Below are 27,823 nucleotides of genomic sequence, written 5' to 3' on the forward strand. Positions count from 1 at the left end.
CTTTTTTCAAGACAAACTGCCATATAAATAAGTCTAAAACCTTATTCCTCTAACAAGCCAATAGAGTGCACTCTGAAAAACGTTCTATAAGCAAATATTTACTTTATTCTTTAATGAAACAGAATTTTTATGAGGACAATCAGCATATGTTACTTCAAAATAAGACTATCCACTTACAAAACTACTGTACAATCTATTGTACAGTTCCATCTCTTATCAAACAAGAAAAAAACAAATAAATAATAGGAGTGACTTACAATAATGATCCAGTGACTAGGCTGGAAATGAAATTGCTCACATTTTGATTACAGAGATGCAAACCATCACTGTAATCATATTCTCAAATAGAGCTGAAGTAATGTGGGAGTAAACACGCCAATGTTTACAATGTCTCCATTTAGATTCACACAGCTAACCATCCTTTACTGTGAACCGGGAGAAGGTATATTACTTTGAGTCCAGTGTTAAATTATATTAGCAGATTACACGTCAGCAGCCACTCATGAAGGCAATTTGAATATGAGGCGGATGAGATGTTTTTACACATGGGCGCCTCTCGGTAGGTGAGGACAGGTGGAAGATCTGCTCTCTGACAGGTTGTAATCACTGTCAGTCAAAAGGCGCTCGGCCGGACTGGTCCAGCTGTTCATTTGTGCCTCCTCAAATAAAAGACAATCACAGTGATTGGCTGTCACCCTTAACCCTTCAACTGTCAGCCTAATGGAGGTCTTCAACTCCAGGCAGGAGCAACTGTTCAAACTGAAAATGAATTGAAATGTAACAGACAAATGATTTATTGCTCATCTCAGTGGGGTAATAACTAATTTCGGAGACGGATCCTGTTGGTTGAGACCGGAGCGGCGCTGTAGAAGAAACAACAAACCCCAGCATGTGTGGACACGTGTGATTTGTTCATCTGCGATTCCGATTAGCTTAACTCGAGCCGAGCCCCCATTGGAGTAGCACTTCAGCTATATATATAAAAGTAAAATAAAATAAAAAAATAAAAGAATCTTGAGACTGGAATAATGAATGAATGAAATCCAGAGGAAACTATGAGGCATGGCTGCAGAAAGAGAACGCAGACAACACAGCGCTCAAGCGCGGCCTTCAGACTGAGACTGAACAGGAGGGGTGAGAGAGAGACTGACGTGAAACAAGCAGACTGGGGTGAAGCTGGAGGCAGTGAGGACGGCACACAGGAAGGAAAGGTAAAGGTCAGGAAGAAGAAGACATGTGAAAAGAGAGACAAGGCGGGAGACGACATACAACATGGAAAAAGGGTAAAGAATAAGGAAGTTAGAAGAGTCCAGAAGACAGAGCACACTGGGTCTCATTCACCAATTGTGCAGATGCATATATTTATATGCACAAAATAAATAAAGTTTACTCAAACCACATATGCTTTATTATTATTATTATTATTATATAAACTAATTTGTTATAAAATGACAAAATTGTTATAACTATTCCTATTATATATTATATTATATATTATATTATATTATATTATATTATATTATATTATATTATATTATATTATATTATATTATATTATATTATATTATATTATATTTTCTACATTAAATCATTAATGGCTCCAAATGGGTTGTTTTAAAATACTGTGTTGTTATTATAATAAATGTTGTTATAAAAATATAATACAAAATTTAATCACAACAATTAAACATATAATTTATTTTTATATAGTTTATACTAATATTATATTATATATCTGGCATAAGATATATTATATTATATAAGATATATTATATGATATTATATATCTGGCTAATATTATATTGTATTTTATATTGGGCTCCAGTAATTATTTCTTGTTCATTCTAGTTTTCTCTAAGATTGTGCAAACCTCTTTGTAATTTATGTATGTTCACAGTTACATTTTCTTTGAATTTATGATTAAAATGTACTCAAACTACATATATTCAATAATAATGATGATAATAATAATATAAATAATAATAATGATATTATTTATTGTTGTTTTAATATATTAAATATTATTTTATTATACTAAACATTGTTTTAATACAATTTTATAATATAACATTTAATCAAAATTCCAACATATTATATATATATATATATATATATATATATATATATATATATATATATATATATATATATATATATACTAATATTACATTATTCAGGAAGGGTCTCTGGTGTAAAATCCAATGTGCGAATATTTACACTGTGGCGACCGAAAGCAGCCGAAAGGAGATTATATTGTATTGTATTATATTATATTATATTATACTAATATTATATTATTCAGGAAGGGCATCTAGCGTAAAATCCAGTGTGCGAATAATTACACTGTGGCGACCAAAAGCAGCCAAAAGTATATTATATTAATTATATTATATTATATTATATTATATTATATTATATTATATTATATTATATTATATTATATTATATTATATTAGATTAGATCAGATCAGATTATACACTCAATAATTTATACAATAATAACAAAACAAAAAAAGCATTATAATTTGATGTAAGATTTCATGCAAATCTTTTCTGCACACCTATGCAATTATTAGTGCATGAGACCCACTGTGATAAAAGTGTAAAGGCAGAACATACTGTGGGATTGAGTAAGAGAAAAGAGAGAGCATACTGGCAGATGAGGAAATGGAGATTAGTACTAACCGGGGCACACAGCTATATTGCAGAGTTTGGTTTGCACCTCGGGCCCTCCACAGCCATTGCTTCCATGCTGGGGGAGCACACAGATCCTGCTCCGGGTCCGAGTGCCACGGCCACACGTAACTGAGCACAGGCTCCACGATGACCACTCCTCCCACAGACCATGCACTGCAAACACCAACAAAACCACCAATGGGGGTGAGGGAAGATGAAGGGAGGTGGCGCCGAAGGGTCCTTCAGTAGCCAGAAACAGCACACGGGGACACACAGAGGCGAAACCCTGCCCAGCTGAAGGATAAAACCAGGAATGCCACCAACAGACTGGGCCTCAACTGTCAAACGCCAGAGTGGATGATGCCTTCAGATCAAGGATTGAGGGCAGAGAAGGAAATGAAAATGAAACAGCATGTATAACATGAATGAGACGTCACTTATCCTGTAAGAAGGAGCACCAAAGTGCAAAAGATCAAGGCATGGGTAGAGCAAAACTAGATGAAATGCGCCGTTTGATCGTGAAATGTGTCCAATTGATTGTGTTCCTGCCGAGAGGATTTCAATGAGGTTGTGTCCCTGAAGGATTCTTTGACTATCAATAAAAGCGGTATGTGTTCCATTTCGTTTTAAGTTGAGTGTCTTCCGAAATAAGTATTCCCTGGATGTACTCTTAAACTCTTTTTAATAGAAGTCATATAGAGATCTTGAACTTTCAGGTATGACTCTAGTAACCGTTCCAATTCCGACTTCGTTCCAAAACCTATTGAGCTGCTTACATAGGCAGCTGCCTTCGAAGACAACATTCTAACTGAAACTGAACCTCATAAGTAATTATTTTGGAACATAAAAAAATGGGAGCCATACAAAAAGGGACTCATTTAAAGTATTTTTTTACTGATATATTTTCATTTTTAATAAATTTTAAGTATATACTTTTTCAAATTCATATAACATATATGAAATAACCTCCATGTAGCATGCATGAATCACCCCATAGCAGATCTATTCAGGTGGAGCTGGGGAAGTTGGAGGGTTTCAATCAGCTGCACCATGCGATAATGATGCCATTATGTCAGATTTAGTTTGACCTACTGGACTGCGCCATCTAGCATTTTATGACAGAACTTTGGATATAGTGCACACAAATATAAATAGCGCACATAAACAGTCTACAATCACTCACAATTTTGAAAATATCAACAGATTTTCACAATTAATAAATTTTGAAGTATATGCAGTACTTATTTACTCAGTATCTACTTGAATAGTTTTGCTTCACAATTAATTTTTGTACAGACGATGTGAGAACCCAAATAAAATCCATTACAAACATTAAGATTTTTTCATTTTAAGCATATATATATATATATATATATATATATATATATATATATATATATATATACACAATATGTTTCACAATTGTTTCACTACAGATGATGTGACAATCAGCATACAGTAAATACAGACACAAAAATTTGTTTAATAGTCAGTTTACAATCATTATATGTCAGTTCATTTTTTTTTAAATGTAATAAAACTATAATAAAAATCTATTAAATTTAGTAGTATATCTTGCTTCACAATCGATTTCAATACAAGCAATATGAGAGAAATTATATTTTAGTAGGTATACTGAATATAGTACACAAAATTTGGTGTGAAAGGATCAGTTTAATATTATTTAAATGTTAAAAATGGGCTAGTCCCAATGCATTCTGGGTTGCTTTAATTACGTAACATATAAAACAGTCTTTGCGTCAGAAGCAAGCACTTATGATATCTTAAATTTCTTCCTATGAAGGCAGCTTACTCGGTTACTTAATAGCTAAGTTTTGAAACAGAACATACAGTATGACTGTGGGCTTGATGAGATGTTATGGTTGAGGGTGTGAGTGACCTCTGACAAACCACTGCAGTGCAACAACAGTTAAACCAAACACAAAACCACCCAGATGAGCCTAACCGGTTCTCTTCCCCATAAAATTACTCTACACTGACCAACTGTAAGGATTTTCGGAAGCGGAAGAGCAGAGATTATCTGAGTTGCCTAAGAGAGAGGAAATGCTCGATGTGTGGAGTGACAGTAAAAACAGAAGACAGACTTTAATATAAGGCAAGATACATATGGAAAACTGAAAAGGAGAAGGATGGAAGGATGGGAGAGATTGAAAAGAGCGATTCAGGTGAAGACAGAAAGAAAAACGGATCCTGACAGGGGATGGAAGGCAAGAGAATTGGCCAGGATTTGGAGAAAGGGGCAAAAGAAAGAGTAAGTAAAAGAGACAGAGAAGGAGATTTTTGAGAGGGCTTTTGGAAAGAGCGAGGGAGATATTGTAAGGCCTCCTCAGTGTAGAGCAGGGATGTACTGTGAATTATGCATGCTGATAAATAATTGATAGCGCTCTGTAGTGCAAAGCTCAAAGGAGCCATGGCTCAGCTGCACATACAGCATGAAGAGTAAAAAAAAAAAAGAGCTTGCATGAAATGAATGAGAGAAAGAGAGAGAGGGAGAGAGAGAGGGGCCGGACAGGTAGAAAAATAGAGGTACTTGTTGCTCAAACAACTTGGACACAAAAGCTGACTTTCAGAGTCACTTTCTGCCCTCTTCAGCAGATCAAATTAGACAACCAGTAACAAAAAAATAAATAAATAATGAAAACATTTATACATTTAGCCCTCTAATTATCTTCTGCAATTAAGCCAAAAATCACATTCTACTGACCTAAAAAATAGGTTACAGGTGCATGATTGAATAGGGCTGTGGACAATGATACTGTAAAAGCAATAAATAACCATCTAATTATGCATAGTAATTAAATAATAAAACAAGGTTTATTTAAATTTGAAGCATTTTAAGTATATACTTAGTAGTAGTCAAACGGTCTGACTTCACGACTTGTTTTCAAGACAGATGATGTGGGAGAAATTACATGCTAATTTAATAAGCATAATCATACAGCACACAAATTTGTGGTCAGTAATCAGTTTACAAAGATTTATAACTATTTTACTTATACAGTTCCATATATACTTAAAATGTATTTTTAAAAATGGCATATGCTAATATGCATGTATCTGGATGCGGTGTAAATTAAATTAAAAATATTTATAAATATTTAAAAAAATATCTTAACATGTACATTATATCTGATTCCAGAAGCAAAACCAGTTGAGAACCACTAATTTATGATCTTTCACATTTCAAGGATCTTGAAAGAAAAGAAAAAAAAGAAAACAAAACCACTTAGTTTCAAGTTACAGTCACAAGAACAATGTTCTGTGACTCCACTGACTTCAAATTTGGCTCAATGCATTTTTGAAATAAAGCTAAAATTATGTCTGAGAGCTGCAGCAAAAGGGATTTAAAAAATAAAAATACATGAAGCCATATATAGTTTCAGGAGACTTTGAAAAGCACTTTTTGGAGAAATAATTAAATTAACTTCGAACTCCTCCATAGCTAGCAAGTCACTGGCAGTCTATTCTTGCCTGGACTTCCAAACACTCTTTCATTGGTAGTTTTAGCCTGATGACACTGTTGATTGCGAGCTGTAAAGGGTGAAACGTGAGGCTAGGATAACAGCACTGATTTTGTGTAGCATGGGGAGAGGTTGAATACTGGGCTGATGTGCCCGCAGTGCTCATTGCCTCTCTATAGACCACATTACGTACTGCCATATCAATCAAATCACTCTCTGTGCTGCCTCATGCAGAGACCCAGAGCCCGTCTATCCGCTCCCCTCAGGGGGTGCCGATTCCTCCTATGGTGGAGGAAGCGAGAGAGAAATGTAAAAACAGGTACACACTGACCACCAGACCACAGGCAGGAAAAAATCTGCAAAAAAAGCAGTAGGTTTGATGATGAAAGGTAGAGAAGCTGACTAGACAGAGAGAAATAAATAAACAGGCACAGAAAGAGATGTGGTTGTGAACTGGGCATGCGGGGCAGACAACAATCCTCAAACCAATAGATCAATGTCCCCTCAGAGCATTTCTAGAACACCAGCAAACTCTGTTCTGTGGCTCCGCAGGCTGCAGGCATTGTTCAGTGTTGTTTACATGTCGTAAATATTATTTATATCAGTTAAGACCAACAGCGACTGCAGTTATAACTGATGCAGTTACCCTTTAAAAAGCTGTGATGAATGAGCTATCCTTGAATCCCTGTAGTCTGATGCGTCACTAGATTTAAAGGGCAAAAACAAATGCATAGCACCACCTGTTGGTTAATAGATGCAATTGCCCCTTTTGCCCTAAGATTCATTGAATACAGTGGTTTCAATAGTTTTTTCTTCAGGACCCAGATTTGATATTGCACATCACATGTGTTGATTCAATAAACGAAATGAGCACAAAAACATGTCATTGAAATCATATATTATAATATATTAATATTTCCATGAAATGCATAGGCCAAACAATATGCAAAATAATAATAAAAATACAAATCTATTTTTATAAAAAAAATATATACACACATACAGACATATTATTATTATTATTATTATTATTAGTAGTAGTATTATTTCATTTTCACCATCATGTCATCCAACCTGTCCATGTTGGCTTCTGCCTAATTTGGCTGTTTCCACTAAGTGACAGATGAATTTATGGCAAATAGCTGTAGAGTTTGATTGGATGCCCAACCTTTGACGTCAACAACAAAAGCATTTTCTCTTCCTTTTTAGAAGTTGATAAGCCTATTTATTTTACTACACTAAATATACTCTATTATAATATATTATATTGTTGGATTTTGCCCTATTATAAGAGACATGCCAGTTGTAAACTAGAAATTTAACATCTACATAATGACAAATAGTAATTACAGCTGAATAAATGTATGCAAAAAAAAAAAAAAAGTTAAAATGTAATATCATTAAATAACAAATAGAAAAAGATGATTACTGGGTATATTGTCAAGCACCAAAGCCTCATCAGAATGAACAATAAGGTAATTGTTGAATTTGAACTAGAGCTGTGTTTCCATATGAGCAACCACATCACCTATAATCCTGCACAAACAGCATTAATGTGCTGCTTTATTTGAGTATTCCATTAAATTTCACAAAGGACTCATAGCTTTAAAAACATTACCAGGCTCTGAAGACACCACAAAATATTTGACAGCCAAAACAACGATCAAAAGTGGCGGTGAAATTTAAAAAAAAATTAAAAATACATCCACCCAAAGTTTACTTAAACATGGCTTTCTCATTTGACTCTAGGTCTCATGAGTCATTTTACCTGTCTGAGATAATTGCATCAGATTTCATTTATCAATAGAGCCGTAAGCTTTGAATAGTGTTACTTCATTAAAGTTGAGCAGATTGAGTTTGGCCTAGCACTGCTCTGCTCTGCTGCCCAGACACAATGATATGCAGCAGCGCTAGACACATCCTCAAATGCACTGAGAGGAATTTCTTAAGGCTATCATGAAAAGATTAATTTAGATTTTGGGTTTCATTGGGACCAAGGTTTAGCATTGCAGATAACTTGTGATCTTGCCATGGAAACCTTATGATTGATATCTTTGCCTTTGTTTGGAGAAGAAAACCACATTCTTCCATATTCGTTACAGAGGAGATCAGGGCTAGTTGTCAGGACCGCTATATATAGTAATTTTGAGTTAAAAGTCCAGGATTTTCCATAGCAGTGGTTTTGTATGTGTTAAACATTTAATCATTTGAGTTATTCATTTATTTTTTTAATTCGGTCCTTCAAACAAAAATTGTAATACCCTTTTTGTTTCCTAATTGTTTTGGTGTTTAAATTTTACTGAAAAGCCTAAATATAGACTGCTTACTGGCAGCTTCCATCGTGATAACTTACCCCACAGAGTCTGAAAACATGTTGCGCTATACAAAAGGTCAACTGTGTTCCATTAAATGTTTTTTTTTTTTTTTTCTCCAAAAGTACGACAACTGACCTCTTTTTGCTTTATTTTCCTCTTTTGATTTGTGTGGATACATGAAACAATGCATTCCCTAGAAATACTGTCATGAAAAACAAACCTGTCTAAAAGCTTACATTTCCATTCCTGAGAAAGCAACAAACTTCAAGAATTTGCAGAGTTAATTCTGATGGAAACAGCTATCGATGGCTTGTGTCCACAAATTAGACTGAGCTCTAGATTGGGATTAGCTAATGAGCAAACAGAGGGCAATTTAAGACTGCACCCAGAATTGCTGTTATTTTAAAAGTACCCGTTTTATTTGAAGGCTGTGCTTGATCAATTTTGAATAATAACTCTCCTCCAAACTAAATAAACCTGGCCATAATTGCTTTCACAAATCAATTAAGTTCCGTTTGAACGAAAGCCAAAAGAAGGACCAAGGGACTTCCATTGAGCGCTAAACTATGCTGAAGCTACGCTAGCTCAGGCTAATCTCAAAGACACTCGGTCCCTTTTCGCCAGTGCACATCCCTGTTAAACACTTCCTGTGGAGTGAAAGTAATCTATGAACACATGCACGCACACACATGCTGCTCTGCTTTGGTTCACATTGTCTTTCTCTGCCAATTTTTGTGTCCCTTTAGTAAATATTGTCTGCCTGCTTATGTTGTCAGCATAAATAGTATAAAATGCTAAAACAGTAAAAAAAAAAAAACTAAACAGCGAGCATCTTGCGTTCTTATTCCTGGCTTGTTTACTTTTTTATTGACACATAGTTCTCTATAAGCAGCTTTTCTGAACTAACCCTCAGAAATATATGTATTCCAAAAGTTTCCATGTCTAAATGTAATGTCACTCATATCTGAGCTTCATCGATTGCTGTTTAGAATCAATCCTCAGCAAGCAGATATTTCCAGGAGAAATCCTTCACTTTGATTCTCTTCAGTCTTGCTCGCTCGGCTGAGATCATCTGCTGCTGTCCTTAAATCACATCCTAAAGCGCTGATCCGCACTCTTGGAGAGACTAAAAAAAACGCCCAGTGCTGAACATGGCAACCATCTCATCAAAGCCCAGACGCTGAATATCAGAACTCAGGCTGAATGCACAAGTGAGAGGTAAATTGAGTTATCCTGTTTTACATAAATATAGAATTAACACACAGAAGGACTTACACAGCTGATGATACGCAACAAAGGGCAATCTGTATATGCCTTGTAAGCATTAAGATTTGCATCTACTACTCAGCGTTTAAAACAAAGCAGGGACATCATTCAAAAAGCCTCCAGTGAAATTATTTGGGCTGATAGGGGTCTTAACTGTAGACTAGGGGTGTCAACGTTAACGCCTTAACGCATGCGATTAATCAAAAAAGATTTAACGCAAATTAATCGTTTGATAAGGTTCGACCCCAACTTATTCCCTTCATCGCAGCGCGGAAGGTCATCTATCATTGTGTGATGAGGGTACAGCCAGTGTTGCCAGGGTAGCGGCACAAGTGGGCTATTTTGAAAATACAGCGGGAAAAAATTACAGAGCCGTGGGTTGCAGTTTTTTGGGCTACTTTTATAATGTACCGCAGCCGCCCAAAGTGTATATAGACAAATAAAAATTAAAATAGATCATTTTACTAATGTGTATTATACTTGGAATGTATCCCTGGCAACTTAAGAATGGAGAGGCGGTTGTAACATCACAAACAACGTGAGTTTCAGCAGAGCATACATGTTAAGGCTTTTACACAGCAGAAATAAACTTGACAACAGCCACTATAGATTATAAGATAATAAACACACAATTACGATAGATATGGTCTGTATGTGATTTTCTTGAAAGAATGTGTACATCCGAAATGCTAATTTGGCTATAAATAAAAGCATATTTTAACAACAGTAAATGGCCAAATTCCACATGTGATCGCAAAATGAAGTTATTACAAACACTCGATGGTGGTTTAAAGTGAGTTTTGAGTAAAAGTGTACTATATTAATCTCATAAATTGTCTTATGAAGCATGATAATATTAGAGCTAATATTAGCTCTAATGCACCTGCAGAACAGGTCCAATTCTTCTTTATAATGCATTTTGTCATAATACTTCACGTAAGGTCGCAATGCTTTGTTGTATTTATTTAGAAATACTTTTGATAATACCTGGGTAAATGTATACTGGGATTGAAGCGATGTGGCTTGGTAAACGTTTTATTGCCAGTTTAAAGGCTGATAATGGCTGAATAAAAAGACAAGAATAATGATAAAAGAAAAAAAGGATTATGTCTCTTACCTGGCGGAAGTGTGAAAGGTTCTGTTTCCTTAAACTAGTTTGTCATGCATTTCTTTTTCAACACATTTACAGGTAAATCCTAGTATTTTAAATTTGCGATTAATCATGATTAACGCGATAAAAAAAAATGTATCGATTGACAGCACTACTATAGACATGTATTAAATCATCTCCATCCATCTCCAAACAATACAAATGCAGAAAAAAAGAAGAGGGAATGATCAGATCTAAAGAGGTTTGTGGATTGGGAAAGGTTTCAAGCCATAAGGTATAACATGTTGTGCTATGTATTTAATATAGTTTAATTGTGATACATATACAAGTCTATGACATGTACACCACTGTTCAAAATTTGGGTTTAGTACGTTTTTTTTTTAAAGTCTCACCAAGGTTACATTTATTTAAGCATAAATAAATATATAAATAACTAATTGTAAGATATCATTGTAATTTAAAATAACCATTTTCTATTTTAATATATTTTAAAATGTGATTTATTCGTGTGATGCAAAACTGAATTTTCAGCAGCCATTACTCCAGTCTTCAGTGTCACATGATTCTTCAGAAATCATTCTTTGAATCATATTGATTTGGTGCTCAAGAAACATTTATTATTATTATTATCAATTTTGAAAACAGTTTTGCTGATTAATATTTTTGTGGAAACCATGATACTTCTTTAAAATGCTTTTTTTCGATTAATAGAACAAACAAAAAACAAAAACTTTTGAACAGCAGTGTACATTGAGCAAATTAATTAATGCAAAGTAGGAGATATCCTAAATCAGCTAAATGAAGAGATAATGTGTGTACACTAAATTGTATTGTCAGCATTCACTGCTTACGGTTAACAACAATTGCAACGGTTATTTAATTAAAACATCCAGGCATTCCCACTCGTACAGACAGCATTGATCTGTCTTTTACTCATGAGGTCAGTGTCTTGTTTTGTTTCTGAATGAATCAGTGTTATTGAACAAATCAATTGAATGAACAATTCAATGACTCACTCACAAGAAAAGTCACTTGTCGTCACCTACTGGCGTATCGACGTAACCTGCAAGAAGAGTCCCTAAAACCCCCACCTCCACCACAAAGACTAACAGACAGTCTGTCTGGAACGAACACATACAAGCTGAGTGATACAAACAGTGAGAAGTCCCTGTTGTATAACGTGGATTGTAGCACCTCTTGAATGCTGAACTAACCAATCAGCATCCAGGACTGCAAATGTCCATTTAACAGTGTGCTTTAACATGCCAATACTCATTTTGGTGAAAACCAATGTGCAGACGTGCAAAAAATAAAATAAAATAAATAAGAGTGAGATTAATCTCACCTGATTCACACAGCCTTGATGCACACCAAATTCAAGTGTACATGGACAAAAAAGACTCAACAGTGCCCATTGTATGCAGTTCCACAATAATTACTGAACAAAAATGCAGTGTGTGTGATGCACATGTATTTCAAGCATGCAGTGGAGGGAGTAAATGTGTGTGTCATGCAAAATAAATAATATTAACCAAATCATCTAATAGCTGCAGATTCTTCTCATGCACTGGCCAATGTTTACTTACACAGCAAAAGCAAACATTCAACTAATGTTTAATGATATTTGACCTGCTTATGCAGTGTGTGAGAAAGTGTGAATGTGTAGATGGGCATCCAAAAGCACGGAGGTACTCTACCTGCTTGATGCTGCGGCTCACCTGGGCAGGTGGCAGTGTTGTTGCAGAGTCGGGTTTCCCTCAGCGGGCCGCTGCAGAGGGTCCCGTACGGTGAGGATACACATGAACGAGAACGAACCTGCCAACCCTGCCCACATGTCAGCGAACACACGCTCCACTGAGACCACTCCTCAGCTGCTGGGTCACCTACAAAACACAAGATGAAGAGAAAAGAAAAATCTTTAAATTCTTGACCCAGACTCAAGCCATGGACTTCAACATAAGTCCTGAAGGGATTTGTAACACTACCACCATCAATAAATTCCTGTGAATAAACCGCAAGAGCACTTCCAGGAAAGTTTTTTTTTAAGAATTCACGAAAACCTCCAACAATCCATTACATGTCTTCAGCAATTTAAAAGGTGTTGCAAGATCAGAGGCAGCCAGAGCCACCCCATCAGCTTGGGCTGAACATGATGGGTGGAAACACGGCACACCAAGTTCCCTAGTCATTTTTTGTCATTTTTGAAAGCCGTGTCCTTGGATAGAGGCGACATCACGAAGTGAATGGGCAAATCAAATTAATTGCATGTCTTGTAATCGCATTACATCTTCATTTGCATGTGGTGAGTCAGAGCTTAGCCTTATTTGCGCAGCAGATGGGTGGAGAATAGAGGGTAGGGGGCTGATGGGGACAGGGATGCCAACGGTAATGGAGTTTATGCACATAAGTTTTCTATCACAAAGATGGAGGTTGAAGAGGGGAAAAGGTGGAATGCCAATTACTTCAACATGAAAACATTCAAGTATTATTACTATTGTGTGTGTGTGTGTGTGTGTGTGTGTGTGTGTGTAATTTATTCCTTCAATGTTAACATGGCCCTTCAGGAATCATTCTAATATGCTGATTTGGTGCTCAAAACAGTTTTGATATTTGATATTTTTAAATTAATACTTTTATTCAACAAGGACACCATAACTTGATCAAGTGACACTAAACACATTTGTAATGTTACAAAAGATTCCTATTCGTATAAAAAAAAAAAAAAAAAAAAATTGCTGTTCTTTTGAACTTCTATTCATCAAAGAATCTTGACAAAAATGTATTATGGTTTCCACAAAAAAAATAAAATAATAATCATTCATGATAATAAGAACCAAATGTAACAGCAGCAAATGTAACACTGAAGACTGGATTTTTTTTTTTTTTTTTTTTTTTACTTTTTATTTTATTTATTTTATCTTTTATTTTTACATACAACATATATATATATATATTAGTGGTGTCAAAATTAGCGTGTTAACGCAGGCGATTTTTTTTTTTTTTCAGTTTAACGCTATTTAACGCAATTAACGCAGGGGCGGAGCTAGGGTTGGCCACCCCTCTCACAACTGCTGTTTCTGTCACTTTTTCTCTTGACAAGAAGTGCATTTATTCAGTCTCAGAGCGTCTTTATGACCACATCAAACCGGAGATATTTCAGACGCGCGCTCCACTTCACTTAAGCGCCAGGCGCGAGTCAAACGAGTGCGGATTCGGAAACGGTACCGTGCTCGCAGCGCGTGCTCTTCCATTGCACGCACAAAGGTGCCGGCGCGCGCTGTAGCGTGCCCTGAATCATTTCATATCAAAGCGCGAAATAAACTACGAGCATGCAATGTTGTGGTCAGTTAAGTCATGATGTTACCAAAAAGGCGATTAAAGCTGCCTTAAAACTGTGCATGGCTGCATGCATGTAGCCTAATATATTTTATATGAGTCACATTTAAGAACATCTCTCTAAAATGGTTTTCAAAACTTTCCTGGAGCAGCTCAGCACTGTCTCCCTCATCTAACACACATGATTCAACTCGTCAGCTCATTAACAGAGACTTTAAGACCTGAAGTGTGTCAGAAAAGGTGATGAGAGTTAAGAGAAAATACAATGCGTGTCAGATGTTCAGCAGCGACATCTCTTAAAGAAATAGCAGCCAAAAACAACCCAATAACCAGCTGCTGTGATGTCTGTTCATCAAAGGACAAAGAAAAAAAAAGAGTAAAAAATAACTTTTATAGCTTTAAGGATTCATCTATATTTAATTTAGTATTTATAGTGTTTGATAACTTCAATTTCAATTTCTGTATATTTCTGCTGAAAAGCACAGGAAAATATGACATTTATAATAATGGGTTTATGTGAAGATTGTTTTAAGTTTAAGAGTCAAGTTATTTTTTTTTTACATTTTATAGAGAAATCAGTATTGGTATCAGTGATGCTGGCCTTCAGTCATAAAAAAAAAGATGCCATTAAACAAATATTAAAAAATAGACTGTCTTTATGTTGTTTGTACATTAATTTGAACATTGAATGTGAAAGTATTGCAATATAAAAGTATATTTAAAAACTTTAATGTTAGGGGGGATTAACTAAGATTAATTTCAGAAAAATGTGCGATTAATTCGTTTTTTTTTTTTAATCGATTGACAGCACTAAATACATATACATACAGTGGGGCAAAAAAGTATTTAGTCAGCCACCAATTGTGCCACTTAAGTTCTCCCACTTAAAAAGATGAGAGAGGCCTGTAATTTTCATCATAGGTATACCTCAACTATGAGAGACAAAATGAGAAAAAAAAAATCCAGAAAATCACATTGTAAGATTTTTAAAGAATTAATTGGTAAATTCCTCGGTAAAATAAGTATTTGGTCACCTACAAACAAGCAAGATTTCTGGCTCTCACAGACCTGTAACTTCTTCTTTAAGAGGCTCCTCTGTCCTCCACTCGTTACCTGTATTAATGGCATCTGTTTGAACTCGTTATCAGTATAAAAGACACCTGTCCACAACCTCAAACAGTCCCAACTCCAAACTCCACCATGGCCAAGACCAAAGAGCTGTCAAAGGACACCAGAAACAAAATTGTAGACCTGCACCAGGCTGGGAAGACTGAATCTGCAATAGGTAAGCAGCTTGGTGTGAAGAAATCAACTGTGGGAGCAATTATTAGATAATGGAAGACATACAAGACCACTGATAATCTCCCTCGATCTGGGGCTCCAAGCGAGATCTCACCCAGTGGGGTCAAAATGATCACAAGAACTGTGAGCAAAAATCCCAGAACCACACGGGGGGACCTAGTGAATGACCTGCAGAGAGCTGGGACCAAAGTAACAAAGGCTACCATCAGTAACACACTGCGCTGCCAGGGACTCAAATCCTGCAGTGCCAGACGTGTCCCCCTGCTTAAGCCAGTACATGTCCGGGCCCGTCTGAAGTTTGCTAGAGAGCATTTGGATGATCCAGAAGAGGATTGGGAGAATGTCATATGGTCAGATGAAACCAAAATAGAACTTTTTGGTAAAAACTCAACTTGTCGTGTTTGGAGGAGAAAGAATGCTGAGTTGCATCCAAAGAACACCATACCTACTGTGAAGCATGGGGGTGGAAACATCATGCTTTGGGGCTGTTTTTCTGCAAAGGGACCAGGACGACTGATCCGTGTAAAGAAAGAATGAATGCGGCCATGTATCGTGAGATTTTGAATGAAAACCTCCTTCCATCAGCAAGGGCATTGAAGATGAAACGTGGCTGGGTCTTTCAGCATGACAATGATCCCAAACACACCACCCGGGCAACGAAAGAGTGGCTTCGTAAGAAGCATTTCAAGGTCCTGGAGTGGCCTAGCCAGTCTCCAGATCTCAACCCCATCGAAAATCTTTGGAGGGAGTTGAAAGTCCGTGTTGCCCAGCGACAGCCCCAAAACATTACTGCTCTAGAGCAGATCTGCATGGAGGAATGGGCCAAATTACCAGCAACAGTGTGTGAAAACCTTGTGAAGACTTACAGAAAACGTTTGACCTCTGTCATTGCCAACAAAGGGTATATAACAAAGTATTGAGATGAAATTTTGTTATTGACCAAATACTTATTTTCCACCATAATTTGCAAATAAATTCTTTAAAAATCCTACAATGTGATTTTCTGGATTTTTTTTCTCATTTTGTCTCTCATAGTTGAGGTATACCTACAGTATGATGAAAATTACAGGCCTCTCTCATCTTTTTAAGTGGGAGAACTTGCACAATTGGTGGCTGACTAAATACTTTTTTGCCCCACTGTACATATACACACACACACACTTTTTTATGGTTGACAATATATCCTGTAGGAGTTACTATTTTCAGACACCTTTTTCTCTTGAAAACATCAAAGCGCTGTCCATGGTTCTGAAACGCAATTCAGCTTAATAATGAAAGATGGGACTCACCTGTCTGGGCCTGAAACACACCCGGCTGGTCAGCTGATCGCGGCCTTTGTGTCTTCACCTTCTGCTCATCATCATCAGGTTCTAGACAGACAAATGACAAAACAATTATATTAAAGAAATAGGATAAGATTGAAGATCGATGAGTTATAGAGGTTGGTGCCAACAAGATTATGATACAGAACAGAACACTAATATATTTTATGTATTCATATATTTAATAACAATTAAAATAAAAATCCAATATAAACCATGTAGGGTCATATGTCTGTTTTATATATATATATATATATATATATATATATACACACACATATTATATATATACTGTATGTGACTCTTCAAATGTGACTCTTCCAATCGGATTTTAGACCTGGAAGCATCCACACAGTCTAGTCAGAATACGCTGCTACACACACTTCTTTATTAGTATGGAACTGACACACACAGTTGTACAATCACAAATGCTAAAGCCCACACATACTATTAGCACTGTTTTACATTTACACAATAATGTAATACATCTCTCCACCGAGCTTCACTTTGTCATTGATTGAAATGTAAGTCTCACCATTGTGAGAGGAACATTTTAAGTGTGCTGCTACAAACCTCATCTTGTAGCAGCTCCTGAGTAAACCTACATAAGCCAACAGAGACCGGTCACCAAAGTGTTTTCTATATCTGGCCTAGTCCTCGGGCACATGAAAATCCCTCATAATATGAACACGCACTCATGAGAGCATATATTTCAACTTCTCCTCGCTCAGATGAGGCTACCTGCCCCCAAAAAAAGTTTAGTGGAAAACGGCTAATTCCCTGTCTAGTTTGCTGAATGTAAGTATTTAAATGAGCACGTTCAGTGTGTGTAGTGTCATGAGTGCCTGCACAAACCAAATTAATCCAAGGGATTAACTCTTTTTGACACCTCAACCTAAAAATATAGTGTTTCTGCTTAATTCAAATCAGTTGCACTCACAATTTATCTATTCATAAGTTTTTTTTTTTTTTTTTTTTAAGAACAAACTGAAACGTATGGGGGAAAATTAAATGTGACTTTAATATCTCAACATTTAGACTTTTTTTCTTGTGATTCTGAATTTGACAATTCAGTCTTATTTCTCGTAATGGAGAATTGAGACAAACTTTTTGTAAGATATAAACTCTGAATTATAACTCACAATTTAAATCTGTCAAATCTGAGAAGAAAAGTATAAATTGTGAGATATAAACTTGCAATGCGAGAAAAAAGTTAGAATTGTGAGATAAAGCCACAATTCCTTTTTTTTTTTTTTTTCGTGGTGGTGGTGGTGGAAACAAACAAAAATAAATAAATAAATAAACTGATTCAATTCTGAGTTGCAGAATTGCAACTCAGAATTCAAAGAAAGAAATGTCAGAATTGCAAGATTTAAATTTGGAATTGCAAGATGTAAACTCAGAATTGGAAAAATAAATAAATAAGAGAGAGAGAGAGAGAGAGAGAGAGAAGAGAAAGAAAAAAACAACAACAGGTGAGTACACATACATTTGTTCAAACTAATGTTAATGAATCGGCGTTAAATGAGGGAGGGCGTGTCCAAAGTAATTAGCATACAACATATTCAAACCATCTCCATACAAGGGCCTCTACACAACCTCTCCTGTATGGCTATTATCTAAAAATATCTACAATAACTCATGGAGAGCAATTTTTTATTTTTTTTGGTGTGTGTGTGTGTGTGTGTTGTTTTTTGCTTTTAACGTTGACTTTGTTTGTCTCTAATGTATAGAGTGCCCAGTACACTCATTCAGTGTGCAGCACTCTCTTCTCTGGAGCTGATTGGTCGACTTGACCTTTTGCTCTAAGTGTGTGAAAAGATGAGTTGCGTGGGTTGCTAATAAATTCCACCGGCATATGCAGGAAAAGAGGATTTCCATAAGATGTAACAGGAAGAACCGAAGGAAGAAAACACTAGAAAACAAAGTGGATTCTCTGAGGCTCTTTCTAAATTACCATGAGAATTTATGGATGCTTAGAATAATTCACAATCATGAAGCACATCCTCAACATGAACTAAAAAAAAAAAAAAAAAATCAATTTTTGATTTATACTTCAGCGAGTATAAAGCCCAATGCTAAATTCATGTTAGTCAAGAGACGGAGAATGAAGCATCCCACAGACTGCGCGTGTTTACATTTCCATTATTTTGCTCCGAAAAGTTTTTCACAGGTCAGTGCAGATGGGATTTTAAATGCAGATACTATTGTAAAGATACAAATGCATTTGAATAATGTAGGACACAAAACATTTGACCTGCATTTAAAACTGAATGCTTCAAAAATAGATTATAAACAAAGAAAATTTTAAACTAAATGTACTGCTTTTAATATATGGATTTGTAATACATATTTTCAAAAGACAGAATGGAACAGAATGCGACTTTCGAAACGAACTTTAACTTGACACTACTTATAAAAATGCAACGCTCAAGATGAGACACTCCAAAAACATTGTGAAACACAAAACAATACATCAATTTAAATGTGTATGGCTGTAGCAATGGTGCTTTAAGAGAGATGAAAGACAACTTTCTACCAGCTAAAGCACAGCATGCTAATTAAACCACCACTTCTAAAAACAATAAAAAATAAAACAATAACTATAGCCTACATTGGCATTCATTTATATAAGAACTTATTTAAATACGTTTATTAAAAAAAAAAATTAATTAGTGTTATCAAACAATTAATTGCGATTAATCTCATCCAAAATAGAAGTCTGTGTTTAAATAATACATGTGTGTGTGTGTATAGTGTATATTTAATATGTATATATAAATGCACACACATGCATATATTTTAAAATATTTGCATGTGTATATATATATATATTTATATACAATTTATATTATATATAAATATTTTATATAAATGTGTTTTTTTTTTCCTCTTAAATATGCACGGACGTGTGTGCATTAATATATACATAATAAATATACTGTCACACTTCACGGAAGCACGGAGGCCAGGAACGAGGAGACGAGGAATTCACAAACGAGAGTCTTTAATAAACATTTCTGTGGTAGAAGCTGCACCCTAGAACCTAAAGATAGAAGCTAAAGACTATAAGATGGTTTGAGAACAAGAACACAAAGAGACAAAGAAACAGTGGAAAGAAAAGCATACAGTACAGCATAAGAAAGGGAGACAGGCATTTATTACCAAAGAGAGCTGCATCATATACATTGGAGCACATGGGATGGATGGATACTCTAGAGACTTCCCCCTGTTGGCTCTGTCAAGCAGACCTGATTACCAGCGCTTCCCGCAGGGCCTGTGTTAATATGCTTATGATAGCTCAGACGCGCACGCAGACGATCACACTAATTTACTCTGTCACGGAAAAGACAATAGTGGTGTCAGGAAAGGCGGGGGTTTGTTTCTGCTTGCTTTTTGTATCTCACTCCTACGCTGTGCCTCTCCTCTGCGCCTGTTGTTCTACGTCGGGTCTACGCCATTGTCTGCATTCGGCAAAGGGTGAAGAGAGCGGTTTGGTAAGACAGAGATAGAATAAGCACGTCTTTTATCTTCATATCAGACACAAATTCTGGGTTGAAGTATTCCCTATGACCTCTCATGTCTTCATGTCTTTGATTTCTCAATTTCCTCACAATAACACCTCTATTAACCACCACCCGGCTCCTTCCTGCCGCATTTCACAGAGTGTCCAGCCTGCATCCAATAACATCCACATGTTTAGAAGGAAATAGCCCACACGCTTCATTAGTCTTCATCTTGACCGTGCTTCAGAGTAAAGTGGGTCATCATACAGTGCCTTTCACGATTTAAAGCAATAGTAGTGGTTTTTATCATTTACTCAATCATGCAGTATGTTGTTCCAAATGTGCATGACTTTCTTTCTTATGTGTAACATGAAAGGGAATGGTGTTTAAGCTGTAAAGAGAACACACAAATAAATAAAAGCACCATCACAGTAGTCCACATGACTTGTATACTAAGCACTGTGTGAGGAAAAGACCAAAATGTAAGTCATTAGAAAGTCACACTACAGTTCAAAAGTCACTTATGCTCACCAAGGCTGCATTTATTTGATCAAAATATAGTTAAAACAGTAATAAAAACATATACACACACACACACGTATATATATATATATATATATATCACTGCAATTGAAGAATAAATGTTTTAATATATTTTTACAATTTAAATTATGAATTATCATCAGCCATTACTCCAGACTTCAGTGTCACATGATCCTTCTGAAAGCATTCTATTATGCTAACATTTCTTTCACTAATGCATCCTTGAATAAAAGTAATTAATAATAATAATTTTTAAAAAATCACAATTAAACTGCCTTTTTTTTTTTTTTTTTACAGAAGAAGCACTGCAGAGATGCTCAATCTATATATGTAACAGTACAGACCTCAGTTTCTTCTCCGAGTCGATATTTTATTCTCAAGCTGAAACTCAGTCATGTGGTAAAGCAGGATTCTCCAGGGATGGCTGCAGCAGTGGGGTGTGTAACCTGCCTAAGAGTCCAGCAAGCTAAACAGATGTTCATCATCCTGGGACGTCTTCTGTACATTTCCCCTTGAGAGCCAACTGTACTTATTTCCACCATCCGGTATGTGTGTGTGAGCGCACATGTGTATTTGACGCTAGGACTTTAAGCACTAAATGAGAGGTTGAATTATGTTTCCGCCACTCTCACAGCTTGTTCTTGGAAGCCGGAAATGAATTTAAGCAGTTAGCTCAAATTGAAGCCATTTAATTAAACGGCCTGGCGGTGTGTCTGTATTACTCACTTGGGTTCAAGTAAAGCGCAGTGTGCTGAACATCCACACGCATCCATCTGCAACAATCAATACTGAGCTTGGGTGTTTAAAGACACTACATCACATTCATCAGTTAAGGCAACATTAGACATGGGTCGCAATGACTAGTCGGTTAGCAATGTCGACCAGTTTTCATATTATATTAAAATGTTGGTCTACACCAATAAGTCAATAATAATTTTTACAATATAGCTGATAAATTTTAAATGTCTGATAATAAAATTCTATACTACTTTGACTAAATAAAGTAAAAATAAATAATTACAACCTAAAAACCATTAAATTATACAAGTGAATTCAGTCAGCAGAAAATTATAATGCACAGTGTAAAAATTGATATTAGTTTTAAGACTTGTGAAATATTACATTTATTATCTGTTATTATGTATCTGTTATATCTGTTATGCTATTAAGTTTGTGATATATGCATGTATTAAGAAATATATATTAAATTAGTTAAAATAATTATTTAAGAATTATTGTATTTAAAAAATATAATGTATATTTTACATAATTTTAAATATAAAGTTTAGATATACAATATTTATATATATTTGTGACCCTGGACCACAAAACATGGGTATATTTGTAGCAGTAGCCAACAATACATTGTATGGGTCAGAATTATTGATTTTTCTTTTATGCCAAAAATCATTAGGATATTAAGTAAAGATCATGTTCCATGAAGATATTTTGTAAACGTCCTACCGTAAATATATCAAAACTTATTTTTTTTTGTTGTTAATATGCATTGAGAAGGACTTCATTTGGACAACTTTAAAGGTGATTTTCTCAATATTTTGATTTTTTTGCACCCTCAGATTGCAGATTTTCAAATAGTTGTATCTTGGTCAAATATTGTCCTTTTTACCAAACCATACATCAATGGAAAGCTTATTTATTCAGCTTTCAGAAGATGTATAAATCAAATCTCAATTAAAAAAAAGACTGATCCTTATGATTGGTTTTGCGATCCAGGGTCACATTTATATATATATATATATATGCTGCAACGTGATCTCATGATAATTCGTATGTATTTTACATAAAATGTGGTTCTATAAAACGTACATTTACTTACGTTTCTACAGGCACTAAAACGTACAAATACTTACGTATTTTCAGCATTTAAACATACAAAACTGACGTATTGACGACATCTAATAATGAATCCTTATGAATATTGAAATTGCGGCATTAATTTTATTATTAGTTGTTTTTAGTTGTCATATCAATTACCTTGTTTTCAATTGCATCATTAAATAGTTTACTCATTTACATTTCGTTTTGTTGTGTGATTTCTGCTGCCAGCTCGTTTCCAATAATAGGCCTACATAATGTTAAACAAGACTTCACTTTAAACCTTAAAATAAATAACATTTTCAATCGTTTAACCTTTACTTGTCATGTACTTTGTTTGCCATGGGCCACAAAAGGCGTTTTCTCCGACATGCTGTGACTGACAACAGAACTATAAAAAAAAAAAAAAACACCAAAACCGCAACATAATTACGAAAGGAAACAATTTTATTCGTGCGCTGTAATCCAGATCTTCAGAATCCATACGACTACGAGGAACAGAACCAAATCCAAGCCTTTATTCGACGATCTTCATTTCCATCCAGAGCAGCAAGTCCAGCGACCGTAAACAGCAAAGCCCGCACTGACTGATGAGTTGAGATGGTCCTCACTGCAGAACACAAGATCCAGGGGGTGTGGTTGGATCTAGATCCAACTCCTCCCACCTTACATTTACCTAAACCTACCCGTCTCCACCCCCGATCCCTAAACCCACCCATCCACAGCCCTAAACCTACCCATCTCCACCCCTAAACCTACCAATCTCCACACCCTGGATGTGGATCCAACCCCGCCCCCTGGATCTTTTGTTCTGCAGTAAGGGGCTACTGGACGAGTTCGTTACGAATTCAAATGTTGCCGCTTCAAACGACAAGTTTTACCATCTTGGTTTTACGGCAGGATAATCGAACGCTCATTGGCTCTCGCCTGCATTCGTCACAGATTGCAACATGCCGTGTTTCTGGTGAGGTGTGTATTTGAATGATGCTAGCACGCGCGCCCCTTCAGGAGTTCAGAGAGAACAAGAGGATCAGGAAGATCAGGAAAATCTGGATCATATTTTCAGCGATTAATAACATAAATTCTGCTCTGCACCTCACACAAACCTACTGTATTCCGCCAGAGAGGACTGCGGCTGCAACGCATCGTCATTTGGATTACTTTTGGTAGTGCTTTTGACATTTTTGCAATAAATATATTTTCTTATACTGTACAGAAATATCTATGTTTAGGTTTAGATGCAGGAGTGAGATTAGCGACTATAAAAATATTTTTAATGCTATATTGTTAATAAAATGGTTATTTTCCTGCATGTTTCAGTCAATTGCGTTTTATATCCTTTTATATTCGCTATAAAATGGGTAGGTTTAGGTTTTGATTATAGATAAAATGATAAAAAGGCATTGATTCGAATATCTTAATGATATAAAAGATATGTAAATATTTTTACGTTTTTTAGCAAAAAATACGCATCGATTTGTACGTTATATATATTTATATATATACACACACACATGACTTTTGTGAAAAGTCAGGACATAGATTTGTATAATGACAAAGGTATGACATGGTGAAGGTGACATCTCAGGACATTGACCCATGTCCCCACTTTTCAAAACGCTTATAAATCACTCAGAATGAGTTTTTTGGGGGGAAAGTTGACATGCACAGTCTCCTGTAAGGGGTAGGTTTAGGTGTAGGGTTGGTGTAGGACAATAGCACATACAGTAAGTACACTATAAAAACCATTACGCCTATGGAATGTCCCCACTTTTCATAAAAACGAACATGAGTGTGTGTGTGTGTGTGTGTGTGCGTGCATTTATCTTACATATAAATGTAAATATATATTTATTGATTGTTTATTGTATTTAGAAGTGGTGGGTTAATTAGCAGGCAAACTATATAAAGATTCAATAAACGCTTCCAATAATAATAATAAAAAATTATAATAACGATCAAATTAATATTAATAAATATAAATATAAATATATATACACACAGGACCACATTGTTCTGTTTCTCAACACACAAAAATGTGTCCTATGCAAACACATCCAAAGAAACACATATTTTCTGTCAGGTGAACCTGATTTTAAAAAGCACGTACTTCGGCACATCCCTATTTTAGTGCACAGAAGAGTCCGTTTGTGTATTTTGGTAATGCTTTGTGAAAAGTACATCTCGAAGTAAACTAAAACACTTAGCTTTGAAACAAACCACAGCAAGGCACCATACCAGCCAGCTCGACATAAAACAGATGTAGCAGAAGAAAAATCGGCAGCAGCATCAGCAAGGGAATCTATCAGCACGGCATGGCAGCGATGCATCTCCAGCAGACGCCTGACACCCCTCAGCCTGCCTCTCCACAGCAACATCAACAACTTTAAAACCCCAACAATTCACTCCACATCCTTCCTCTCCAGCTCTCCCACGCTCCGCAGAGTTCTGTGAGTGGTAAATACGACCTGTCCATCAACCTCCAGTAGGGGTGGACAGTTATTATAACAAGCATCTATCCATTCTAAACTGTCATGAAGGTACAAATAGAAAGTAAATAATACAGAAGCGTTAGTTCAGCACACTGTGCTGGGCCTCCCCATAAAACAATTATGACCGGAACTCAGAGCGGTGCAATGGGATTTAGAGTTATACAGGCGGTAGAAACAAAGCATAAAGAATCAACAGAGATATTAAAAAAGAGAAAAAAGTAAACCTTTAGATAACTGACCTTTCTCATGTTCCCTGGAGCTTTCAATAGTATATAAAACGAATAATTCACCCAGAAATGCATTTCTGAAATTTTCGCACTTCCTCATCTCATGCATCAGAGTTCATGAGAGAAGTACAAGCACAAACTGTTCTTTTGAGTCAGATCTGTTCAATGAATCAGTTAATCCAGTTCACAAAACAGGTCTAAACGATTTATTAAAAATCTGATTTATTTGCTTTTTGGTTAATCAGCTGAATCACTTAACACTAGAACCGCCAGAGGTCGCTGTACCTAAAAGCGCCAGCGGGTAAATGTTACCCGCACACATGGCAACTGTTTTTATATGGCTAAAGAACATATTATTTCACTGTATTATGCGACTGTCTTCACAAAGAAGTGTCTAGAGTCATGAAATGATTATTTCTAGTCGTCAACTATATTTTTACCCTGTTGTTTTATGTTTAAGACTTTTTAATGCAGCCTACACTAATCCATAATGGTCAGTAGGCTAAGCTAAAAAAAAAAAAAAAAAAGCCTGCACTGACAACGAAAATTAGAAGGTAGTAAGTATATTAGGATAACTCATGTTATTTAAATTACTAAAATTGCCAATAGACAATAATGAGCAATAATAATTCTCCACACTGCATAGGATGCTATGACAAATTCAAGCGCACAGCTTCACCTAGGCCCAATCATTTATAATTTGAATAAGAGAACAACAATAATAAACTTCGGGTAATCAAAAAAAAAAAAATCATTACATCATAGATCGGATTTTTTTCTTCTTCAGGAAACGGCCAGAGTATAATAAATAGCAGCACCGTACGTAGCGAACAATAAACGATATGGCAAGACAAAATTAAATAATAAAAAAAAACGTTAGGCTAAAACATCTAAATATGATGTCTGGATCACTGTCAGATGCTGAGCCGACCCAGGACGCATAACAGACTCTCCATCACTCATGGTATTTAGTGTTTCTAATACCTACCTTCCATAAATCGCCTTCTTTTAGTCATTTTGATTTTATTTATGAAACTGATAACCGCTAAATCAGTGAGTGAAAAGCATTGCCTAGAAACGTACAATGTTAAAACATAAGCGGCAAGAAAATGACAGCGCGAAAATACATGCATTATATAGCGGGTAAATTTGACCCACGCGGCGCTTATAGGTATAAATGCTCCGTTTTTTGATCTGGTTTTATCTAAATAATTTTTAACAATATTGAGTTGTAAATTACATAATTTTAGTAAAAGTCAATAACTGGGAGACTTGAATGTTTTGTTGAAAATCTGTTATGCACATTTGAAAAACAGCTACGGGTAAAATTTACCCCGTGGTGGTTCTAGTGTTAAAGGTGGGGTAAGCGATTTCTGGTAGCCAATGTTGACATTTGAAATCACCAAAACAAACACGCCCCTACCTCAAAAAAGTTTGGATATTTGTCCTTCCATAGCCCACTTCATCTTTAAGTTTCTCAAGAGTAATCGATGACGCGATCGCACATTTCACAAGATCCATTTCAACGGTCACAAACCCAGGGTAAATCTTAAGGCTTGCGTACATGCTAAAACTGAATACTGCATCACACGCCACACTCAAGGCCATCGCTTCAAATCGCCTGTCCAATTCAGCCAGAAATGACTCAGTCCACCACATTTTTATTAGCGGTTTATGAAAAAAAAAAAAAAAAAAAAATCAACAAATATTTAACTTGCTAAAGTGGGAAAATAATGACAAGAGAGTCCTTCAGAATGACCGGCTCTGAATACAAGTGTAATCTGTCCAATGGATGGGCGAGACGTCACGGGCAGGTGACATAACGGCCAGGACGCATAAAAGCACGTGCAGTGGAACCGGCGTCAGCTTTTTGTCATTCAGCAACCGCTACTCTGTGTGTGTGTGTGTCTGTTTATCTGTGTTGTGAGTATTATTTAGTGTTGTTTGTCCCTACACAATCACTTGAAATAAGCTCCACAATGTCTAAAGTGCTGAGAAAACTAAGCACTTAAAGGGCAAGAGCAGATCGCATTACAGGCTGTGTGTTCTTCACTGCTGGGGATACACACAGTCCGTGTGTGGTCTTCTTGAGAGCAGAGCACGCAGAGTCAGCTCTCGAGGGAGCTGACTGCCGCTTTGTGAGCGTTTGTCACTGCGTATGCTTGCTCTTGGAGGGCTCTCTTTGAGGAGGGAGCTTTCACCAGCGTTCCTCGCGGTGCCGGCGCCGCTTTCACCGAGGTGGAGTTCATCAGGTGGAGGGTCTGAAGATGGGCGAGCCCCTATCTTCTTCCTGTCCCATCAGATCCAGCGCCCGCTCTCTGGGATTGGAAGCCTGCCCCGTGGGTTCATTTCATGAATCCTTTTCATATCAGACCATGTTTACTTGTCTGGTTGTTTTTCTGCATTTGA

At 36.1% G+C, this 27,823-nt stretch overlaps 1 protein-coding gene across 28 annotated transcripts in view; it reads right to left on the reverse strand.

Annotated features, from left to right (window-relative positions):
- adgrb2 (adhesion G protein-coupled receptor B2) overlaps positions 1 to 27,823 on the reverse strand; it is a 328,746-nt gene that overhangs the window by 133,235 nt on the left and 167,688 nt on the right. For 26 of the 28 annotated variants that reach the window (XR_009267175.1, XR_009267174.1, XR_009267179.1 and 23 more), the window contains 3 exons: positions 16,778 to 16,858; positions 12,548 to 12,733; positions 2,686 to 2,850 (listed from right to left, as the gene is read on the reverse strand). Coding sequence is in view for 22 of the 28 variants with exons in the window: in XM_058752678.1 (XP_058608661.1) it covers positions 2,686 to 2,850; positions 12,548 to 12,733; positions 16,778 to 16,858 (432 nt within the window). In the remaining 6 variants the exon portion in view is untranslated. The remainder of the gene's footprint in view (positions 1 to 2,685; positions 2,851 to 12,547; positions 12,734 to 16,777; positions 16,859 to 27,823) is intronic. The other 2 variants (XM_058752696.1, XM_058752695.1) reach the window with 2 other exon arrangements.

Source organism: Onychostoma macrolepis, chromosome 19, assembly GCF_012432095.1.
Source record: "Onychostoma macrolepis isolate SWU-2019 chromosome 19, ASM1243209v1, whole genome shotgun sequence".
In the NCBI taxonomy this organism is placed as follows: Eukaryota; Metazoa; Chordata; class Actinopteri; order Cypriniformes; family Cyprinidae; genus Onychostoma; species Onychostoma macrolepis.